General features: G+C 32.1%; 2 protein-coding genes across 5 annotated transcripts; one reads left to right on the top strand and one right to left on the bottom strand.

Annotated features, from left to right (window-relative positions):
* Positions 801–4,889, bottom strand: LOC109326132. Of its 3 annotated transcripts, none has more exons than XM_019558798.1 (7): positions 4,554–4,889; positions 3,380–3,473; positions 3,171–3,289; positions 2,932–3,015; positions 2,632–2,724; positions 2,370–2,427; positions 801–1,023 (listed from the first exon to the last, which is right to left on the bottom strand). In XM_019558798.1, exons 1-6 carry the CDS (start codon positions 4,845–4,847, stop codon positions 2,371–2,373), a joined length of 741 nt encoding a protein of 246 aa, XP_019414343.1. In that variant the 5' UTR covers positions 4,848–4,889; the 3' UTR covers positions 801–1,023; position 2,370. The 3 variants fall into 3 exon arrangements, with proteins under 3 accessions (XP_019414343.1, XP_019414344.1, XP_019414345.1); XM_019558799.1 differs by lacking the exon at positions 801–1,023 and adding an exon at positions 2,080–2,293; XM_019558800.1 differs by lacking the exon at positions 801–1,023 and adding an exon at positions 2,080–2,302.
* LOC109327077 (DEAD-box ATP-dependent RNA helicase 17) lies at positions 6,046–12,691 on the top strand. Of its 2 annotated transcripts, XR_002105315.1 has the most exons (11): positions 6,046–6,209; positions 6,306–6,378; positions 6,914–7,023; positions 8,134–8,277; positions 8,872–8,980; positions 9,123–9,460; positions 9,547–9,620; positions 10,002–10,306; positions 10,803–11,046; positions 12,067–12,430; positions 12,498–12,691. XR_002105315.1 is itself a non-coding variant. In XM_019560085.1 (10 exons), the coding sequence occupies exons 1-10, from the start codon at positions 6,053–6,055 to the stop codon at positions 12,313–12,315; spliced, it is 1,803 nt and encodes a 600-aa protein (XP_019415630.1). In that variant the 5' UTR covers positions 6,046–6,052; the 3' UTR covers positions 12,316–12,691. The 2 variants fall into 2 exon arrangements, 1 of the variants encoding a protein (XP_019415630.1); XM_019560085.1 differs by having other exon boundaries at positions 12,067–12,691.

Raw genomic sequence — 21,822 nt, forward strand, 5'->3', positions numbered from 1 at the left:
GTGAAGGAAAATATTAAAAAAAAACTCCACCAGGGTTGCCAATTTTAGTGAGACCAAGAGAAAAAGAAAAACTAAAACAGCTATGTGGTAGTCGATTTTCATAAAAATACACCACTTTAGTAATTAACAAAAAAAAGTTACACTACTCTGATAATTATTTGGTGAAACAAAACTGAGTAAATCTCCCCAAAATCTTTACATTTCTAGAGAACCCAAACAAATTTCTCATAAAAAAGAGAGAATACTAGTCTCACAAAGCAAAAGAAGCTAGACTCCAAGTAAAGCCACATCACGAGAGCAAGTAACCAGAGAAAATGATAGTGAAAGAATATACATCACTGAGATAGTGATTTTTTTTAATCAGAATTTTTTTAATTTTTTTTTAGAGTGGGACATGAGCAATTTCTACATGGTAGTAAATTGTCTTAACACAATGGTAATTGTCTTTATATTATAACTGTCTTTTATTATATATAATTGATTGATATCATAACTAAAAGGGGCAGTCACGCACTCTAAAAAAGATTAGTTTCTTATCCATAAGTTGAAGATATACATTTGGTAGTACCAAAAAAATAACGAACCTATCCAATAGCATTGTCACTTTCTGGCTTCCTGGTGACAAATTGTTCATCCAAAATACAGAACTTTTTTTGTAAAGAACTAATGCATTTCGAGTTGCATGATTAACCCTTCCAACAAGTGTTAGCTCATATGAATCCAAATTACATAACTGTATGTTTGTAAGAGAATATGGTTGTTTTGAATTGGAAAATCCTTTTATTTTCTCCCTGCATTTGCAAGTGTGACCATGCTTAGTAAGAATAACAACAAGACATGTATTCATACATTTTAGAAATTCGAGAAGGATTATCAACAAGGTAGAGACATTCAAGCATAATAACAATCAAGATTTACAATTACATCCTTCTCTTAAATAGTAGAAATCCATGGCAAACTTGAATGCTACAAGATACAAACTAAAACATTGAAACTTGCTTTGACATTGCCTTTTTCCACTTCCTGCATCATATATATATATCCAAACCCATATTAGCATAGTTATCAAAATTACAATAAAAAACTTGAGCACTGATATGGAGCACAGTGAGGGTTTTGCTTTCTCTATTGCCGGCAATGGCAATAATGTCTGCCACCTGATACTGGCGGCGGATACTCCGATAGTATCAATTGAACAGGTTTCATTCCGGGACAATTTTTTTTACCATAGAGTTCATGTCCTTGTGAGAGAGGATGAGGATTTCTTAGCAAATGGGTTGGTTTGTATAGTGCAGGTTGATGGCAACAGACTCATTCCTAGAGTTCTGAATGATGAAAGTTTAATCAGGGATCTGAGCAACCCTTGTCAAGATGACCTTGTAATCAAATAGCTTGGGGAGAGAATTGGTTACAGAACTATGGTGTAAAGACTCGAGGCTTTATGGCATCTTTCAGGCGACTTCAAGTTAATGGATGTTGAAAATGGTTTTTACATGGTAAAGTTTGAGTATAAGGGTGATAGAGATAAGGTCATGAATGAAGGGTTGTGGCTTATCTTTGATCATTATTGACGTAACTCGGGAGTCTATAGACAGGAGTGCAAGGAATGCGTAAGAGATATCGACAGGGTCTATAGCAATACTGTAAGTCAGTGCAAGGAGCCTAGATTGGTCAAGTGGTTACCTCTGCCAGATGGTTGTTATGAGCTTAACGTTGATGGGAGGGCCATCGGGAATCCAGGCTGCGCTGGGAAGGGTTCGCTGGTTATATTGGCACATCGACAAATATGCATGCTGAACTCATAGCTATTCGGATGGGGTTACAGATTTCCTGGAGTAGAGAGATTCGGGTCCCCTTTGTGTCATTCAGATTCAAAAATGGCTACTGGCTTCAGAGGGGGACGTCAAGACACCATAAGTACGCTACTGGCTTCATTAGGGTCCCTTTTTAATATTTTAACATTAATTTATAATTGTAGTTCATGTTTTCTCTAGGCACATGAGTCTTTTTAATATTGTACATTAAATCAAACAAGTCCTTGAACGCAGTAAAACCAAATGTTTATGCACATCCAAGACAGAATCAAAGGCCAAAGAAATAACAGATAAACTGAAGCACAGCTTCATTAAATTTCTCAGGAGCGTATTCATGAGAAACACGAAGCTGTGCTTTTATAAGAAAGCCACTTAAAACGCTGCAGAAAAACCCATGTTGAGCTTGATAAATATTATACTGGTATATTGTGATTATTTTCCAATACCAATCTTTCAATAAGCTATCACTCTATCAGCACCTGTAATACCCGGAAGTGTCTAAAATTACCAACAAAATAGTTATATAGAAGATTTATTTACAACAAATTCACTAACCTCAATCTATGGATTCTGTTGTTTGAGATTGTTGCTCCTCAAATAAAGTCTGTAGCCTCTGCAGTAAATATCAAACCCTAGTGCTTAGCCAAAAGAACATAACCTACTCCAGAAATACACAACTAAATCTTTTTCATTTGCTCCTCCTATTTGTTAATTGCTTTTGTTAAGGGCACTCAACCTTTCAGGTTCTTCTCATCCTTAAGTTAATGTTGTTAATTATTGGCAAAATATAATACTATATGCTATGTTCACTTTCTACCTTGACCGAGCTTCCAACTTCCTCTAGTTTCTGCAGTAGTAGCAGCTCTCCGGAAGGAGTGGAATCATGTCTCAATGACTTTGAAGGAGACATCTGCAAGTGACAGAACACATTGATGAGGAAAGAGGATGGAGATAATAAGTAGCCAACATGAACAAAGAGAGTTATAATCGATATCTTAGAGTTTTCTGCATAATGACATATAATTGGTCACCCGGAAGCAAAAAAGACAACAAAAACCGTAGTGAAAAATATCACTAATTTATTCCTAGCACATAGGTTTTAGAAGTAAGGACCTACCATCAGAGGTGGAACATCTTCTACTTGAGAGACCTGTCTTGAATATATCTCATTTCTCATATTAGATAGGCGCATCATAACGGCCTGAAAAGAATTGAAGGGATGCAAAAGACAGTTCCATATAACCTTATGTTATCAACTTAAAGTGACAGATAAAAAGGAGATCAAGTTTTCTATCGGATGGACTTTTTTTGGGGGATAGGTGTGGGTTGGTAGGGTTGTCCAACACTACGGAATACCTTCCTGAATGCATTTGGATTTGCAATGCCCTGGATTTTAACATCATCACTGGTTGACCTTCTTACACCAACATTTTCAATTCTAAGAGAAGAGACACCAAAGCGTGATTGCAAATATCCTGCGATTAGATATAATCGAGTAATTGAAACTAAATACAAAAAAGGCCGAAAACTTAGGGAAACACAGAAGAAAACTACATAAATTGCACCTTGTTCAACCACGACATCTGCCACAGAATGCAATAAAACATGCTTCTCTTTGTGCAGTACCCCAAAACACGGAAACGGTACTGGCCTGGTCACCTAAGCTAGACATACATATACAAGTCTTAGTAAAATGTCATGGCATACTTATATACAAACATTTGCATTCACACATGATTAAGTAGAAAGCTGAAACCAACCACCCATGCATCAGGATCCTCTCATGTTACCAACGAACTTGACAAGTCGTGTTAGGAAAGATGAAAAACACAAAAAAAGATAACTAACGAACTCTAAACAAATAACGGTAAGTCCTGAAATAGCACGAGAGCATCCTCATCTAACTTAGCAGTCCAACACCCCTCCCCAAAATAAAAATAAAATAAATAAATATTCAATTTCATCTCCAAGAAAACTTTATGCTGAGGAATGAAAACTCTCAACTTGATCTCTAATAATCTCAAATGTCAGTCTAAGTAGTTCCTGATCCCTAACAGGACTACCATGTTCTAAATTTCAGTCGACAATTACAATTGGGACCAGCGGTTTTGCCAATCTCCGCTATTACATTTTGGATGCAATTACCAGAACCAAATCCAAGTCGACCACATTTTCCCACAAAATGTCCGCAATTGCATCAAATGCCGCAAACCACCACAACCACAAATGTCCGCAAATCATCCCGTGAAAATAATTAATAGTAAATACCCAATGTCATCCCCGAGGGAAAAATGTGCCTCCCCAATTTGGTACTTAAGAAATGAAGAATCCCAATTACCAAGTAACTCCCCAAGAATCGCAATCGACAATACAGGGACTAATATGTCCTTAAATTTGGCCATGAAATAGACTAATTTGACCGACATTTGAGATTATCGTACACTAAATCGACCAAGTTCAGATTTTTTCATCAGGGACTAAATTGGGGGTACATTTTGTCTCATGGGTGATGATAATGGTACTCACTCAAAAAACTAATTTCACCCTGACACCATTTGAGGTTGTTAGGATTAAGTTTTGAGGGCCAAAATTTCCTAGAAGATGAAATTTGCTATCTAATCAAATAAAAATTGAAACTTTATGTTACAAACATAATATACCCAAGTTACAAAATTAAATAACTGAATACAAATAATTAAAATAAATAATTTGAAAAAAAAAGGGTGATAATGTTATTACCTTGTAAACAATAGCATGATGAGTAAGATATAGGGTTCTAGACCTAATATCTTTCCTAAGTATGAATCTTCTAATTGGGATATAGAGTAACATGATGAATCCAATGCCCCATGCTAAAATCAACAACATTGAGTATAGAACCCATTGCACTGTGTGATACTTTATGAAATTCTCTTCCGTTTCTTGAAACGACGCCGTATATAACACCGGTTCTTCTTCTTCATCTTCAGTTTTCTGCAACAATTGCTTTTGTAAGCTATCAATTTCCACTACCTCTTCTTCTATTGTTCCCATTTTTGGGTATGGATCATACCTGTTTTTACATTAGGTTGGCATTAATGTTAAAAAGAATGTCAAAGATATAGTAGATTTAATAAGACAAGTTATCTCTTATTCATTTATGAATATAAAACTATCAATTAAGACATTAGTCCAGTGTTATAAGGCATTACTGAATCCAATATCAAATTGAATGATATTTGTTGGCAAATGAGGACAATATGAATCTCATGAGAGATTAGTTTTTTACAAAAATAATGTTAGGAATATAACTATTTTTGTTGTGTATGTTTATATGAATAGAGAAATATATGCACAAATAGTATAAATATTTTATACACTATTAATCATCATTTACTATTTATTTTTAATTATTATTGATTCTTCAAAAAATAATTCAAATTGTATTTTAACTTCTCTCTAAATGTTTATACTAACGCTCTTATATGAATTGTTTTTCATTTGTACATTTTATCATATTATTAAAATAATACTTAGCACAAATTTATATTAAGAAAAGAGGGAAGTTATAGACTTCAACAATTTGGATATACATTATGAAGAAATTGGTTGGGTAAGTTTTGTAGAGCCATGAAATATCTTGTAATGTATAAATACAAATGGTTGAAATCAATTATTTCCAATTTTCTCATTAGAAATGTGTGATATTACACAAAGAATATACCAAATCATAAAATTTGAATACTATTTGAAAAGAAATTCTTAAAATTAGTTAGAAAATTTGTAATCCAATTGGATATTGGAATTCCAAAATTGGTTAGTTTAAATAATTAATTTAAGAAACGAGCTAACTTAAATAATCAATTTTAAAAACTACTTTCAAAATTAATTTTGTGAAGAATCAACTTAAATTATTATTACTATTATTACTTTTACAAAAGAAGATGTTAATCTAACAGTGTAAGATACTACTTATTGGGAGGAGCAGTCACAACCCCAAAATGGAATAATTCTTTAATTAAAAAAAGTAAAAAAAAAATACCATTAATAATACCAAAAAAAAAAAAGTTGAATTATTTTTAACACCTCAATTAAGCCCATATTAGTTCTCACTAGTTCGGTCTTCATAGTGATAACCGGTCTAAGTCTAATGGGCCTAACATTTGGGCTTGGATTCGGGTCACAAAAACACATCAAAATAAATAGAAACGTTAAACCCTTCTTCAGTTCTTCTTCTTCAGTGAGAAAAAAAACAAAAGATGCAGAAGAAGAGTGATAAACCCAATAAAGAAATAGCCGAAACAAAAAATAACGAGAAGAAGAAGGGTCAAATAATAAATAACAATAATGATGTTTTTTCTTCTTCCTCTTTCTCTAGCCTTGGTCTTCACCCTACTTTATGTCACCAACTCCACGGTATTTCAATTTTTTTCAACTCCTCTAACTTCTTATTATTTGCTCGTTAGTCCCTTATTGTTTTAGTTTAATTGAAACATTTTCTTTGTTTAACAGAAAGAATGGGATTTGAAGCTCCAACGTTAGTGCAAGCTCAAGCAATTCCTGTTATTCTTTCAGGACGTCATGCGTATTCTTTTTTCTTTCACTTTTATTTTTTTAGTTTTTTTTCGGCTATGATTTATGATAGAATATTATGATATTTATCTCGGTAGGACCAGCCTTATTAATATCGTGCCAATTATCAAACCGGTCAGATGACTGATATAATGGTACATTTGTTGGTTTAATCATTACTTTTTAAATATACTATTTTTTTTAATATAAATATTATTATTTGCAACATGTAATGTAGGAATGATCATGTTACAAACGAGGTTCAAGTTTTGAATCCTTTATGTGTTGTTTTGAAATATGAATTTTGTCATAGGCACACCGGTTTTGACACTACAATATAGTTTGACTGATATTTTCCGAGTTTGACTGCTTTAATTACATATCCGGTATAATTGTCATGCTGGTAAATAGGGTCCGGTTGAATTGGCCGATATTGATAACTATGGTTAGGAGTACATTATGATGTGGTTTGATAATTGATTAATGAAGCCGACAAACATGTTGGAAATGGCTTGACTGATTTTGTGTTCTTTAATGATAAATTTTAGATTGGTTAATGCTGCCACTGGTACTGGGAAGACTGTTGTGTATTTGGCTCCGATTATTCATCACTTGCAGAGTTATGAGAAACGAATCCAGCGTTCTGATGGAACATTTGGTGCGTGCTTTTTTCTTTTTTTTAATTTTATACACTTGCTAGTTAGTTCTATTTGTAATCTCAGTATTTGCAAACTCATCTTTTCATTTATGTAACTTTGAACACATGACATATATTATTAATATGGTAATTACTATCCATCATGTTATATTACAAGTATGTAGTGATGAGATTATAAAAGTAAAACTTTCCGTAACCAATTATTTTGCTACTTATGTTCTTGACGCTTGATCCATGTGGAGAATAAACTCAATGTAGGAGAGATGGTAATATTGCAATGAATGAGTTAACATACTAGACATGATAGGATTAAGAATGAACACATTAGAGATTAAATTGAGGTAAAACACCTATTGTAGCCCTAATAAAAGAATGTAGTTCAGACGTAAGGTAGCCCACTATTTAAAGGCAGAGAGACCAAGAAAAACTTTAACTTGAAAGACTAGAGAGAATTAGGCAAAGGTTTTATGTGAAATTGTGTTGGTGACTGATTTGCTATTTATATACAACCTAGGATTGAATTTATGTTTAGAAGGAGATTAATAATACCCCATCTCATAAGTAAATGTATGATGCAACCTTGGAACATGAAAGGCTAAGTGCATATATCTAAAATTAAATTGGTACGAATCACAACACTCTAGGTGAAACCATTAAAAAGGATTTACTTTAAGTGGTTTGTCAAAAACATCAATAGCAAGTCAACAACAACCAAACATTTTCTCATTAGGTGGGATTGACTACATGGAAAAACAAATTCATAATGTCCTGATGTAATTTATGACTGTAACTGTGTAACAACAACAAGGCTTGATTGTTGTTGTCGATATATTTTATCACATTAGGACATTATGGTGTTGTTTGTTCCATGTAGCCAATCTCACGTAGTGGGAAAAGGTTTGGTTGTTGAATGTCAAGGTTCACCAAATTTGCTTTCAAAGTGACTGACTTCATGTTACTTGTTTAGAAGAAACAATAGTTCAAAGATTAAAGATGATACATGTTGTAATGTATTAATTACACCCTGTTATAGTGTCAAGAAATATGATTTTTGTTTTTGTTATGGCAACTTCATCCCATATTAATCATGGATTGATTCGTTGGCAACAGCGTTGGTTCTTGTACCGACGCGTGAGCTATGTTTGCAGGTTTATGAAATTCTTCTGAAGTTATTGCACCGGTTTCATTGGATTGTTCCGGGATACCTTATGGGTGGTGAAAATAGATCAAAGGAAAAAGCCAGGCTCCGCAAAGGTATAAATCATGTTTGTGCACCACCAGCACCCCTCTTTTCTCTTCATCTTTAAAGTTCCCTTTTTAGTAAGTTGCTCAAAATTCCAATTAACAAAATGATCGAAAAGAATTACTCCCTCCAGTACTTTTTATAGGACCCTTTTGGGTTGTTTCACGAGAATCAATGAGGAAAGTTAATATGGTTAATTTAATTTAATGTGCCTAAAATTAGGTATATACTTTCAAAAGTACCCTTCATAATCACGCACCACTCGTTCTCTATTTCGAATACATTTTTATTAATTATACATAATTAAATAATGGTGTAATGGCAATAAATATAATTCATGTACATAAAAATCTGGAAGGGAAGGGCCAAAATCAATCTCTTAATGGGGTCCTATAAAAAGGGCTAAAGGGAGTATAAAAGAATATAGATAAGTGCTATAGTAACTTTATTAATGTTAAAAAGAAAATTTATATATCCCAGAAAAGCTATGTCATATTGACAGAAAATGTTTAGTTGTGCTTTCTCAGTTTCTCATGTCTGAAGCTCAAAGTATGACTTTTATAAATCTTGATCAAATTTATAGCCTTTGTTGTTCCTATTTTTAGGCATTTCAGTTCTCATAGCAACTCCTGGGCGCCTTTTGGATCATTTGAAGAATACAACTTCGTTCGTGTACACAAATTTGCGTTGGATAATTTTTGATGAAGCTGATCGGTATGGTTTTCATTTATTGCTGCAATAGAAATTATCATATGCTGTCATGGTGAATGTGGCACTGCTTTCTGAATGTATTAGTTTCTTTGTTATATATTTCTCATGGATGAAATAGTTTGATATATGTTCCTTTTTCTTACAGAATTTTGGAATTAGGATTTGGAAAAGATATACAGGAAATATTAGATCTTTTAGGTTCAACGAAAGCAGAGAATGCAGTTCCAAGCCACTCTAAAATTCAAAGACAGAACTTGCTTTTATCTGCCACCTTAAATGAGAAAGTGAACCACCTTGCTAAAATTAGTTTAGAGAATCCAGTGATGATTGGTCTCGATGATAAAAGAGGAGAACCAATCTCGACAATTGAAAGCCTGGATACTTCAGGATCTGATGATGACAATGAAGGCAAGATTTCCATTAAAATACCAACAATTGGAGATTATAACGTCCCCACACAGTTGATTCAGAGATACATGAAAGGTTTGAGATAATTAGAAGTTTCTTTCAGTGAGCTTTCTAATGTAACATTTTTAAAATCTGAATTCCCTGAATGGATTACTATGCAGTGCCTTGTGGTTCTCGCCTTCCTGTACTACTTTCACTTTTAAAGCATCTTTTTGATAAAGAACCTTCACAAAAGGTAAGGCTTCACTTAAATCTTCATCCCCTTAGACATTCATTTAATTTATTTCTTATTTGGTTTCGAATTAGTAGATTTTGCACCCTACGTGCTCTTATTGTTTTATTGGTAGAAGTATTGTCAATAGGTGTAGAATGACATGACCTGTAAATGAGTCATGTGAGTTTCTAGTGTAATTTTGTCAGAAATGTTTAGTCAAAGACTAAAAAGATCTCGTATATATGTGCCATTAAGAAGACTTTCTTACCAAAAGACACTCCGAATTATCTTGGTTACAGGACTGGAACTTATATTCAGCATGAATGAATCTATAACTATCTTTCCCCTTGCTTATTAAAATGTGATGCCTTATGAGTCACATTTCACCTATTAATTCCACAGGTTGTGTTATTCTTTTCAACATGTGATGCAGTAGACTTTCACTATTCACTGTTAAGTGAATTCCAATTTTCATCCTATCCACAAACCGAAGGAGGGACGAAGCAGATGTTTATTGGATGCAAAACTTTCCGGTTGCATGGTAATATGGAACAAATAGACCGGAGAACGGCATTTCAGGCCTTTAAAACTGAGAAATCTGCTCTACTTTTGTCCACTGATGTTTCTGCTAGAGGCCTGGATTTTCCGAAGGTTCGATGTATTATACAATATGATTCTCCCGGAGAAGCTACTGAATACGTGCACAGGTATCTGCCCGTGTTATGTTTGTTTTTACATCCCTCGACACAAATGTCAGCCTGAAGATTGGAATAAATTTTCCAGTGATTAGTTTGTTGAATTGCTGACCCTGGCTTTACCCCATCTAGTTAGTCGACCCACCTAATGGGCTAAGGCGTGAAAACTTTAATTTGTGTTCGGAATTGTGTGTCCATATCCTATAATTTTTAGAATTTGGTGCTCCTGTGTCTTTGTCTGAGTCGTGTCAAGTGCTCGTGTCAATATTTGTGCTTATTAGGTTATACATTTATAAATCAGCTTTTCACATACTTTTTGCCTACATAATTGTTTGATAAAATTGAATGCATTTTGATTTCTAGAAGCCTAAGTTTTCCATATGTTTCTAAGTTTGCTTTTAACAACCATGAGTAACTAGAGCTTGTTTCAATAAGAATCTCTCATCTAGTGGATTCAGAAGCATCTTCCCAGCTCTTATTTCTGATCCATCATGTATTCATAATGCAGAGTTGGTAGAACTGCTCGACTGGGTGAAAGAGGAGAGTCATTCTTATTTCTACAACCAATTGAAATAGATTATTTACAGGACTTGGAGAAACATGGTGTCTCACTAACCGAGTATCCTCTCCTCAAAGTGCTGGATAGTTTCCCCCTGCATGGACTAAAGAACCTAAAGAGGTCTGATTTCATAGATGCACATCCCTGGGTCCTCGGTCTCCAAAAGGCTCTTGAGTCCTTCATCATGTCCAAGGTGATCGTTATTGCTGTTCTCATTGATTTCTCCACTTATGTGTATTGACTGTAGCTTATCCTTACCTAATTCGATGATCATTTAGAAAATTGAATTTTAACATTTTAATCTATTTTGAGCTAAAAATCATGTCATCTATTTCGGAATTAATATCACGGGATATGCCTTTGATTTGTATTTTTGAAAATAATAAAGCATTTCATATAGGATTTATGCATCCTTCGAGCAATAGGACTTGAGAGGGTGGTAAGGGGAGGGGGCTTCCCTTATTTTAGATTTGAAGTTGAAGTAGAGTGAATTTGAGTTACTTCCACATGATTTAAAATAAATTCTTTCTTCCCCAATTGTGGAGGGTGGGGAGATTTGTTGGGGCTTTGTCGGATTAACGTGATGCTGAAAACTTCATTTTGGTCAAAAGGAGGTTTGTAATGGGTGATTTATGTTTGGATACCTTTGTTTGAAACGTGAAAAATTTGGCCGTAAACATTTCTACTCTAACATAAAAGCAACTATTTTTACTTATACTTTACCATTGCTTGAGACCAAAATCTCATTTCCCACATCCCAACTATTTCCTTTTCCAAACATGTTAATTGAGGATGAAATCAAATTTGCAGCCTCTAAATGTGGGGTTGGACTTTTGGCTTGTCAAAACACATACTAAGTTATTAGATAGAGGATCATGAGAAGTGAGAAAGGAATGATGATTTTCTAAAAAGGGTGGTCCAATGCATGAGACTCCTACTTAGTGAGGTCTGGGAGGTTAGATGCATGTAACCTTATCAATGATGATTCTCTATTATGATATAATTATTATTCGTAATATATCACTCAAACATGCACTCAATCAAAGAAAGTATGAGTATGACCATTCTGCATATGAATATTTTTGTTCTACACTTCTTGCGGCTCTGGTTTATTCCTCCTGATTTCACTTGCCATTATGTTTTCCATATATGATTCTGTATGGTTTCTGAGTTGCTTCTGTGTATCATAAACTAATTGTTGTTGCCTTTTCAGCCTAAGATTGATGAACTTGCCAAGAAGGCATTTTGCTCTTGGGTCCGTGCATACACTGCCCATCGCGGTGACCTGAAAAGAATATTTATGATCAAGAAGCTTCATTTAGGGCATGTAGCAAAAAGCTTTGCATTGAAGCAACAACCCTCCTTAGTTGGACAGTCATTCCAAAAGCAAACTAAGAAGAGAAAGAGATTTGACAAGAAAAGCGGACTTCCAAAAAAGGTAAAATATTCAAACTCGACATAATTCGGACCATGATGATGGATGATGAAGATAACCAACGATTTAAGTTTGCTGAAGAAAATGATGATGACAAAATGAGGAGTATGAATGATGGATCTTGAGACCAGAATCCATATCAGTGTGCCCTCAACTAAACCATTCACTGGACAAAGCAGATACTGAGTAATATGTGAGGTGAAGTATTGTTGTGGCATCAAGGCCTTCACATTGTGGAAGTTGTTCCACTTACTAGCACACCATTAAGCATCTGTATACTAATTTAACTAGTAATTTGTGATCTATGATATTCATATATAATTCAACTTTTACTGAGTGTTGCATGATAAGTTGAGATTAATTCTGATACTTTGATAAGGAATAGGGAATTTAAGATTATTTATGGCATTGTTCTATTTTCTCTAGTGGAGTTTCTATAGAATACTGATAGATATAATATCTGGGGTGAGTATCAAACATTCATTATTTCTTAACAAATGTTGAGAAAGGGTATTTTAGAATCTCTGTTTTATGGGATTTGGTTAATTGGATTCCTTCAAATCATTTTACTTAAATCTTTTGCATTTTTAAATCAGTAATGTGATGACCATGAATGAGATTTAGTAAATATGAAGCTAAATTTTAACCTTTTTTTATGTAATTTAAAATCTCCCTTCCTTTTTTTGTTGAAGTGCTCTTTTTTTATTACTTCCAAATCAGCTCATCTGGTTTGGAACTTTACTTTGTCCAGACTTGAGTTTATGAGTTCAAATTTTATAAACAAAACTCTGTTTGTAAAGGTAAGATTGCGTACATATACGAATATACTACCTCTAGATTCTACTAAGTGCGAGTTTTGTATCGTGGGCCAAAGGGTTCCAACTAGGATTTTTTTTTGCATGTCCTTTTTTGCATTCTTTGATTTCTTCTTATTCTTAAGCAAATGATTGAGGTGGATGCTTCTGAACCCTTCTTGGAAAGTGGGTTTAGTGTTCACTAGGCTTAATAAATTGTTCTACCTATAAAAAAAGTTTCCAATTATGCTATGCTTCTTGATTCATGCACATCCATGCTAGGTAACAAGATTGATGCATGTCTATCATTCCTTAAACCCTAAGGAAGAAGGATTAGAACAAGAAACACAAGGTTGTGAAACTAAGCAACAATGTTATTGTAGCTGTCCTTCAAAACATAATCTATTGACATTGTAGGACTTATGTATTTAGCTCAACCTAAGTTGTTGTCTCTCCACACCACATGGCCTTGTTGTTTTGTAGGGCCAATGATTAACACATTCATGTCACATTTCTTGAAAAATAATTCATTGCATTTTATAGTTTGGACACAACTTGGCTGTTGGCACCTCATATTTAATAATAAAATATAACATGAAGATATCAATATTTTTATAACGACGAGTATTCCATCTTATAGGTAAAAAATTAATTCTTTTAAGGATATTTGGTAGTACATCCCAACAAATGTCGCTTTTAGAAAACATTGATCTTTTAGTCTATTTGGGGATCAGCAAGACCTTACAACACTATATCAACGTCTTGTTGATACCAAAATATATTAATTAAGAGCAAGGGAATGAAGTTTCTTATATTATTTTATAATTTATTACCATTTACATAAATTAAGAATATCAATTATTAATTATTTTTTATTAAATCAATGAATCATTTATTCTTATTTAGGTATCACAATATATCCTACACTTAATTAAACAATAATTACATCAGAGCAACTATGGCACTAGCCCTGATACAACAAATAAATTATTGTAAAAAATATTTAAGTTTAAATAAATTATAAATATATTTCATAGATTTATAAGAATCAAATATTTATTTATGATGCGTCCTAATCTGGAGAAAACTCGAAGTAATAACTGTAGTCTCGTTATCATGGCCCACTTTGTGCTCATTCACACTCAATGTGATTTTCCTCTACAAAATAGGTTTAGGAATTAATATTTAATATAATTTTTGTCCACCATTTAATTATTATACAAATAATGGAAGAAACAACAATTAAAGAATTATTGACCGGGTCACGGACTAAGTTACTCTTTTTAAGACATTTTATGGTATTGTCAAAATTATACAAGCGAACTATCAATCATGATGTTCACAAGACAAAACAACTTAAATCACTATATCGGACATACATTGTACTATGGAAACCAACTATAATTACACTCACAACTATGGCTATTATCACTCTAAAGTGATATGAAAAGAAAGAGGGAGAAAATCGTCGAAAGTATTTCTACATTAATAGATAGAGAGAAAGATGTTGAGAAAATGGGTCTCAACTAGTGCATTTCGCCAAGAGCTTAAAGGCTTTATTTATAGGGTCTGACAACCCAAACAGTCAGAAAGGCAATGGACCAGATCGCATCTGATGCAAAAAATGAACGACTGAAAGAAGTGCAAGTGGAGCATGTGTTGGCGTTTGCTCAATGTTCGAAACATGTGTATGACGTTTGGCTAACGTTTAAAATAGGTGTCAGACACATTATGGTGTGTGAGAACATGCTGACATGATCTATTTTTTTTACTAAAAAAATGCATTTTCTTTAAAAAGATTTATAAGTCTGAATTCGAACACGAGTCGAATGTTGTGTCGGCCAACGGCTGCACACATGTGATCATGTGGGGAATGACTTTCCCACCAAAAAAACATATGTTCCTACTCAACCATTTCCTAAAAATCATCATTCTTATTTATAAATATTCTTTAAGTGTTTTTTCAATCTAACGTGAGATTTCTTTTTATTATTTCATATTTTTTTCAAAATAAATTAACAATTCTATCATTATTGACTCTTAAATATAAATAAATGATGAATTATATATTGATGGACTTTAAACTGATACTCAACAATACATATTAAACTCATTTGTTGTTTTTATTAACTTATTATTCTGTTATCTTGTAGTTTATTTCCTTGCTATTTAACCTTCTTTTCATTTATTTATATAATAAAATTATTTAGACACTGACTCACCTGAGTCCAACCTAATTTTTTTACCAAACATGTACTCTTTTTTGTTTTTTATTTTGTAACGAAATATGTATAGTTATTAAAACTAAGCAACACGATGGTTGTTCTTAATCTCGTTCTTAATGGAATCAGAACATTTTTATTTTGTTCTCCACTTGTTGTTCTTATTTCTTCATTTTTATTCTTAAATAAGAATAATTCTTAGTTATTTTTAGCCAAGGAAAGTGAGGAGAGAGTAGATGTTGTGTGAAAAAAGTAGATGTTGTGAGACTCAGATAAGAATAAAAATGATGTTTATCATTATAGAGAAAAATAAATATTGTTCTTATTTCATTTCATGAAATGTTGTACTAAATTATAAAATAATATAAGAGAACCAAATAAAAAATGAAAATTTTGTTTACCAATGTTCCAAGTGACAAGAGTTACTCCTGATCTTAATTTTTTTAATCATTACCAATTTGGCATGCACAAGTAATCATTGATTAGTCACTTTAAGGAATTTGAATAGGATTTAAGTGTTTTACACTGTCAGTAAATTATCCATCATTGATTTGTTAATTACCATTGATTCTCAAATAAAAGTAATATAAATCAACAATAAATGATGTATTGACAGTGTAAAACATTACACTGTCAGTGCATATATTTTAAACTCATTACAATAACCATCATTATAAGCACAAATTATGTATATCCTTTAGTTCCACTTATTTGGTACAAAATCATTGATTCAGAATACACTTTGCTATCTTTTAGTGGTTTTTCCTTTAGCTAAATTTCCAAGATAGCTAATAACTCATGGCGTTTCTCATAATTGCTAATGATCTATTAGGATGTTTTCCTTTTAAAAGGTCCAATGATATAAATAAAACACATAATTAGCATGAAAACACAAATTCTAATTAACAATATACTTAGGTGCCATTTATCGGACATTATTAGGGTGGGTAGCACCCAACCCTATCCATTCACACAGTTTGGCTTGAGTTTGGGTTCAAAAATTAGATTTGATAAATATTTAGGGTCGATAAGGGACAAACATGATTGTCCGAAACATCTTATAGTCACTCATTTAGTCATATTTGTATGTGCATATTTAATTGCATACAAAGAAATGACATCTCTTTGGCAAAAGTATCATTGATTCTCTATTTTTTTTATCATATATACATATATGTAAATGACTAACATAATATTTATATACATATCATTTCATATATCAAATTACATATCCATAATATTAAGTAATACTGAGAAGACTTTATTTAAAAGAGTTTTGCTTTATATTTAATTGAGTCTAGTTTTGAGTTCAAAAGCTGGTTCGGTTGATATTTGGGGTCGGGTTAGCCTTCAAGCCTAGGGTTGTTAGTGTTTAAAATAAATAATTCGACCAACATTTACAGTTGGGTAACCGACAAGCCTTACCTAGTCCAACTCGGTCCATGCTCATTCCTAGACACTATAATACTAAATAAATACATAAATCATTGAGCATCATGACATAATTCGATCTATGTAATCAATCCCACCTAATGAGATAAACAATTACCTTTGGAAATGAATGGCATAAAGCTCATTACATGACCCTTTAGGAGACAAGAGGTGTTATCATTATCAATGGACTCAAAGGCAATACTAATATACATGATGCATCAATGGATAAGCATATTTCATTATCACTTTGGTATTGGCCATTGATTTTCTTCTAATATCAAAGACTTTATGCAAACATTTGAACATGAAGCAATTAATGAGGAGAATATGGTTTTAAAAACAATGAAAGGGAATACACATCACATGGTATTATTGAAGTTTGTTTTTAATGAAACACAACATTTTTTCATATGATATTATATTTTTTGGCTTAATAAATTCGATCTGTAGAGTAGAATATATAACAAAATCATAAATAATACATATTATGTGAATTGCTTCTCATGAAAGATACAATTGCTTTACATCAATGGATGTGACTCCTCTAAAGTCCACTAATCTAACTAATTGAATATATGATAATCTATTGAGATTATTAAATCTCAATTAATAAACATATATTAGAATTTTAGTTACTAAAGTGCAAACTGCACTGTCTAACCCAAAATAAGTATATAAGTGAAGAAATATTCCTATACCATTAATTATTTCTAAGGGAAATGTTTTCTCCTTTTATTACAAAATCCAATGTTTTATTTAAAGTTTTTGTCCTATATATGAGTTTTTAATGTGTCCTATACATCACATGTTAAGGATTTCAAAATTAAAATAAATTATCTATTAATATGAAGAGATAAATGAATATAATTGTTATTAGTCGATTCCACTTAATGAGTAATTGTTGCGATGAATGTAGTTGTTATCACTTATCATAACATAGTTTTGGGGGTGACAATATTGCAATTGCTTTACATGGTATGTAAAAAATTGTTTTTTTTTCATGTTTCTTTGAAATCACAATGTAATCTTTCCATGTACCACAAATGGGATATATATAGCTATTTCTGAATATTAAATTCTTCTCTTAATTTTGGTATCTGTAACTAAGAAAATAAAAATAAAAATTATTTAATTTACATATTTAATAATAAGGGACTATATGAAATGAGACTATCACATGGATCGATCCTTATTTAAAACAACTATGACTACCTAGCTAGAGTTGCATGTGATTTAGGTTCAATGGGTACATTCGTTGGAAAATAGAATCAAACTATTTCATGTGATCTATATAAATATCTATATGCATTATTTTGATCTCTGAAAAAGTAAAAATATAGACTAATAATTAGATATTATAACTCTGAGTAAAAATGGTCATGTCATAAAAAATGCTAAAAAAATCTAATTTGATATTTTGGGTTTTCAATTTTTAACTTTTTGAAGAACGAAATTAGCTTACACAAAATTTTTAGAAGATGTCTTTATTCTTAATTTAATTATATTCTTATAGACTTGAATTGAAGATAACTCTTTTTAATGGTTAGAAAGAACAATACTTCTTAGTTCATGGTTCCAACATGTATTTTATATTATTGATTACAATAATAGAACAGATTGTAGTCCAAAGGAATAAAAATTATATCATGTATTGCAAGAACGGCTTGTAATAATTCTATATCCAAGTATATTCCATAATTAGATATTAAGAACTCACCAATCATTCACAGCCCCATGTGATGTGAATAAGGAAAATAAACTCTGTTCTTATTTACATATATAAATATTATTAACAAATAATCAATTTTCGATTTTAACTTATCTCCTTTGTTTCATGCTGATTTCAGGACATGTCATGTTCGTCCACATTTATTGAGGTCACAGATAAACACTGGACAAAGAAGGTCCAACTTGTACGATTATTAATCATGTTTAGATAATTGGTCTAGCTAGATAAAGGACAACACTAATAGGATAGAGTCTCATCAACAACATACAAGATCACACACTTCTGCTATAGGACTATCACACCGTCTGAAAAGAAATGTCACGCCGCCTGCACAATAAATACATCTGTCATAGGGCTGGTCACACTATTTGCACCGTTCATTGTCCCCTACCATGCAGTGAGAACAAGCCTAGAATATAGTTACGATAGATGTGACAGGATACAAGATAACCATCCTAGATAAAGCACTGTACCATCTAGAGTATAAATATGCCTGACACAAATAAAATAATCCATACTTGTTTGGGACAGGCCCGACATAACAAAATGTGTAGCCATGCCAACAATATCTACCAAAGAATATTTCATAATCATCTACTCTATAAATAGCAAGAGACCGTAGATCAAGAAGTTAACATATTTTACTATCTTATATTTTTGCATTCTATTCTCTCCACACATGTATATCTTTATATAATGACTTGAGCGTCGAAATATCTTTTTACGTACCCACCGATACACTCCTAAACCATACTCAGACAGCATTCAAGTCACACCTTGTTGGGATCCTAGCACTCCATACTAAAGAATATTTTTTTTTACAAGTAAAAAAAATGATTTCTTTCTTTATTTTTTAACCTCTTCCTTTTCTAGATGAAACAAGTTTTGTGTTCAGAATTTGAAAGAAGAGATGCGTGTGGTGTGTTTCTAATGCAGGAGACACAAATAGAAGAGTTTAGACATATTACATTATTACTGTCTACTAAGGCTTTTTATATATAAACAATTAGGGACACTTGGTATAGGGAAGGTTCCCTCCAACACTTATTTGTGCCATGAATCTCATCTTTGTTTGCTTGTGAGGGCTACATGGATGAATTTTAATTCCAAGTTCATTGTACAATTTTGGGGTATTTAAAGATATACAATTTGTCACAATTTTTTTTATATGATATTGGTTAGTCAAAATTAGCATTGTCAAGTTCGATTAGCTATGTTCTGAGTAACGATCCTTTCCGGTAATAGATAAGTAACTGCATCAAAAAATAAAAGAAAAAATAATATGTTATAATACATTTATCTTTTTAATTAAAATGAAATCATTAAAAATAAATAAAGAAATAAAAACTCGCATCTTCCGTAAAAGATACATGTTTACTTACTATAGAGTTAAGGTTTCCTTTAAGGTGACTCTTCACATGGCCATAAATTAGGAATCAATTCAGCAATTGCTATTTTGTTTGCTTTTAAATGGATAAAAAAGTGATCGTGTTTAAATAAATGTAATAGTGTATTAATAATAGGGTTGTTGTTATCCAATTGGTACATCCAAATTTTATAAAATAAAATATATCGGGGACATTGAAAAGGTTCAAAAGTTCAAAACATAAATTCAAGATTTTACTCACTGCTATTTTTATTGCAATTCACTTTGCGTGTTTTTTTTTAACCTGAACCCAACCCTAGATATTGACCGAGTCTAATTTTTGAACATGAACTAAACCTTAGACTCAATTCTATTAGGGTCCAATCATAATCGGGCTTAATTGAGTAAACAAGTATGGTAAGGTTGGATGTTGCTTACCCGAAAAAAGTGAGTTTTAAAAAAATAATATTGAAAAGTTGATATAAACTAAAATTTCCCATCTTCGATATTTATAAATATGGAATGGGAAATGGGAAGTGTATGATTAATTTATATTTTATATGCAAATAAAATGTCACACAACCATATGTATATAACTATATATACTATAAAATAAGTTAGACCATTGTAGTTATTGCTCTCGGCAATGTGTCAGTTTCGCTACCTCGATTAAATGAAGTGATATAAACTTTGGGATATAAGAAAATTTCAATGAATTAATACTAAATTATTATTGGGCCCTGAATACTATGATCTCAAGCAGGCTTAAATTATTAATTTTGAATAAGTTGGAATAATTTTATTTAATTCCTAACATATCACCAATTGGATATATTTAAGACTAATAGTTCCAACTTTCAAACCATGCAATAATAATTGTCCATGTTCAACGGTTTGCTTTGTTAGTGGATCCATGAAAGAGATATGCATGTCATGTCTTTCTCTACACAAATTCTAACATCTCATGCAAACAATTTCACATGTGTTACAAAATGGATTGGGATCACTTGTTCCCAACTATGTCCATTTCTTATCTCGAGTCAATCACATGTTGACATGTGAATAAAATAATGTTTTTAAAAACAAAACATGACAAAAAGTAGCAATCTGGTTGACTTGGTACATGAAATGGGACACTGTTTGGGACATGTGATCTCAATCCGTTATAAAATACCTTGAAGACACCAAAGTTCGTTTAGTTGGGGAATCATCTCATGATTACCTTAATCAATGACAATACCCTTTCCTTAATTCGAGTCAGACTCATCTCCAGTAATAAAGAGGAAATAATTATATAATAGAAGACAAAAAGTAAAATGAAATGATAATTATATCATTCTATTTATACTTACAATGATATTTTTATCCTTAAAACTAGTGTAAAAATAATATTTCTTTCTCTAGGAATGGAGAGTATTTATATTCCATTAATTAAGATTTTAAAAGGACACATCAATATATGCTTAAAGAACTAACTACTATATCCAACTCAACCACTTTAATAAATTAGGTTTTGCTAAAAAGCAATAGTTAATGAACCCAAAAATACAACCCATATTGAGAAATAATGTATTTAATAGAATAAGATTAATATTTGAAGTTTCCTAACATTGACTTTGCACTTATGTTAATTTGTTTAACCATTGTCCTTATAGCAAATGATGTAACGTAACAATTGATAATGGTATGTGGGCACTATGGGCACATCCATGTGCATATATTCCTAACATGCATGAATCATTCCAATGCCATGTCGAGTGGAAGAGGAAATGAAAGACAGATTGTAATGCTTTTGTTTAATTTTTTCTTTTTAATTAAGCTGACTAAACAAGCAAAAATTTGTTCCTGAAAATGGCAAATTAGAGTCCAAGACGTAGCCTTTGCCCAATTTGGTTGCTAGATCATGTGGTTGTGCATTTAGTTGTGTCATGTTTTGTAAACTTGTTTGTTAGGGTTTTCAACAAGTGCATCTTTTACTATTTCTCTCTT

This window comes from Lupinus angustifolius, chromosome LG14 (assembly GCF_001865875.1).
Source record: "Lupinus angustifolius cultivar Tanjil chromosome LG14, LupAngTanjil_v1.0, whole genome shotgun sequence".
In the NCBI taxonomy this organism is placed as follows: domain Eukaryota; kingdom Viridiplantae; phylum Streptophyta; class Magnoliopsida; order Fabales; family Fabaceae; genus Lupinus; species Lupinus angustifolius.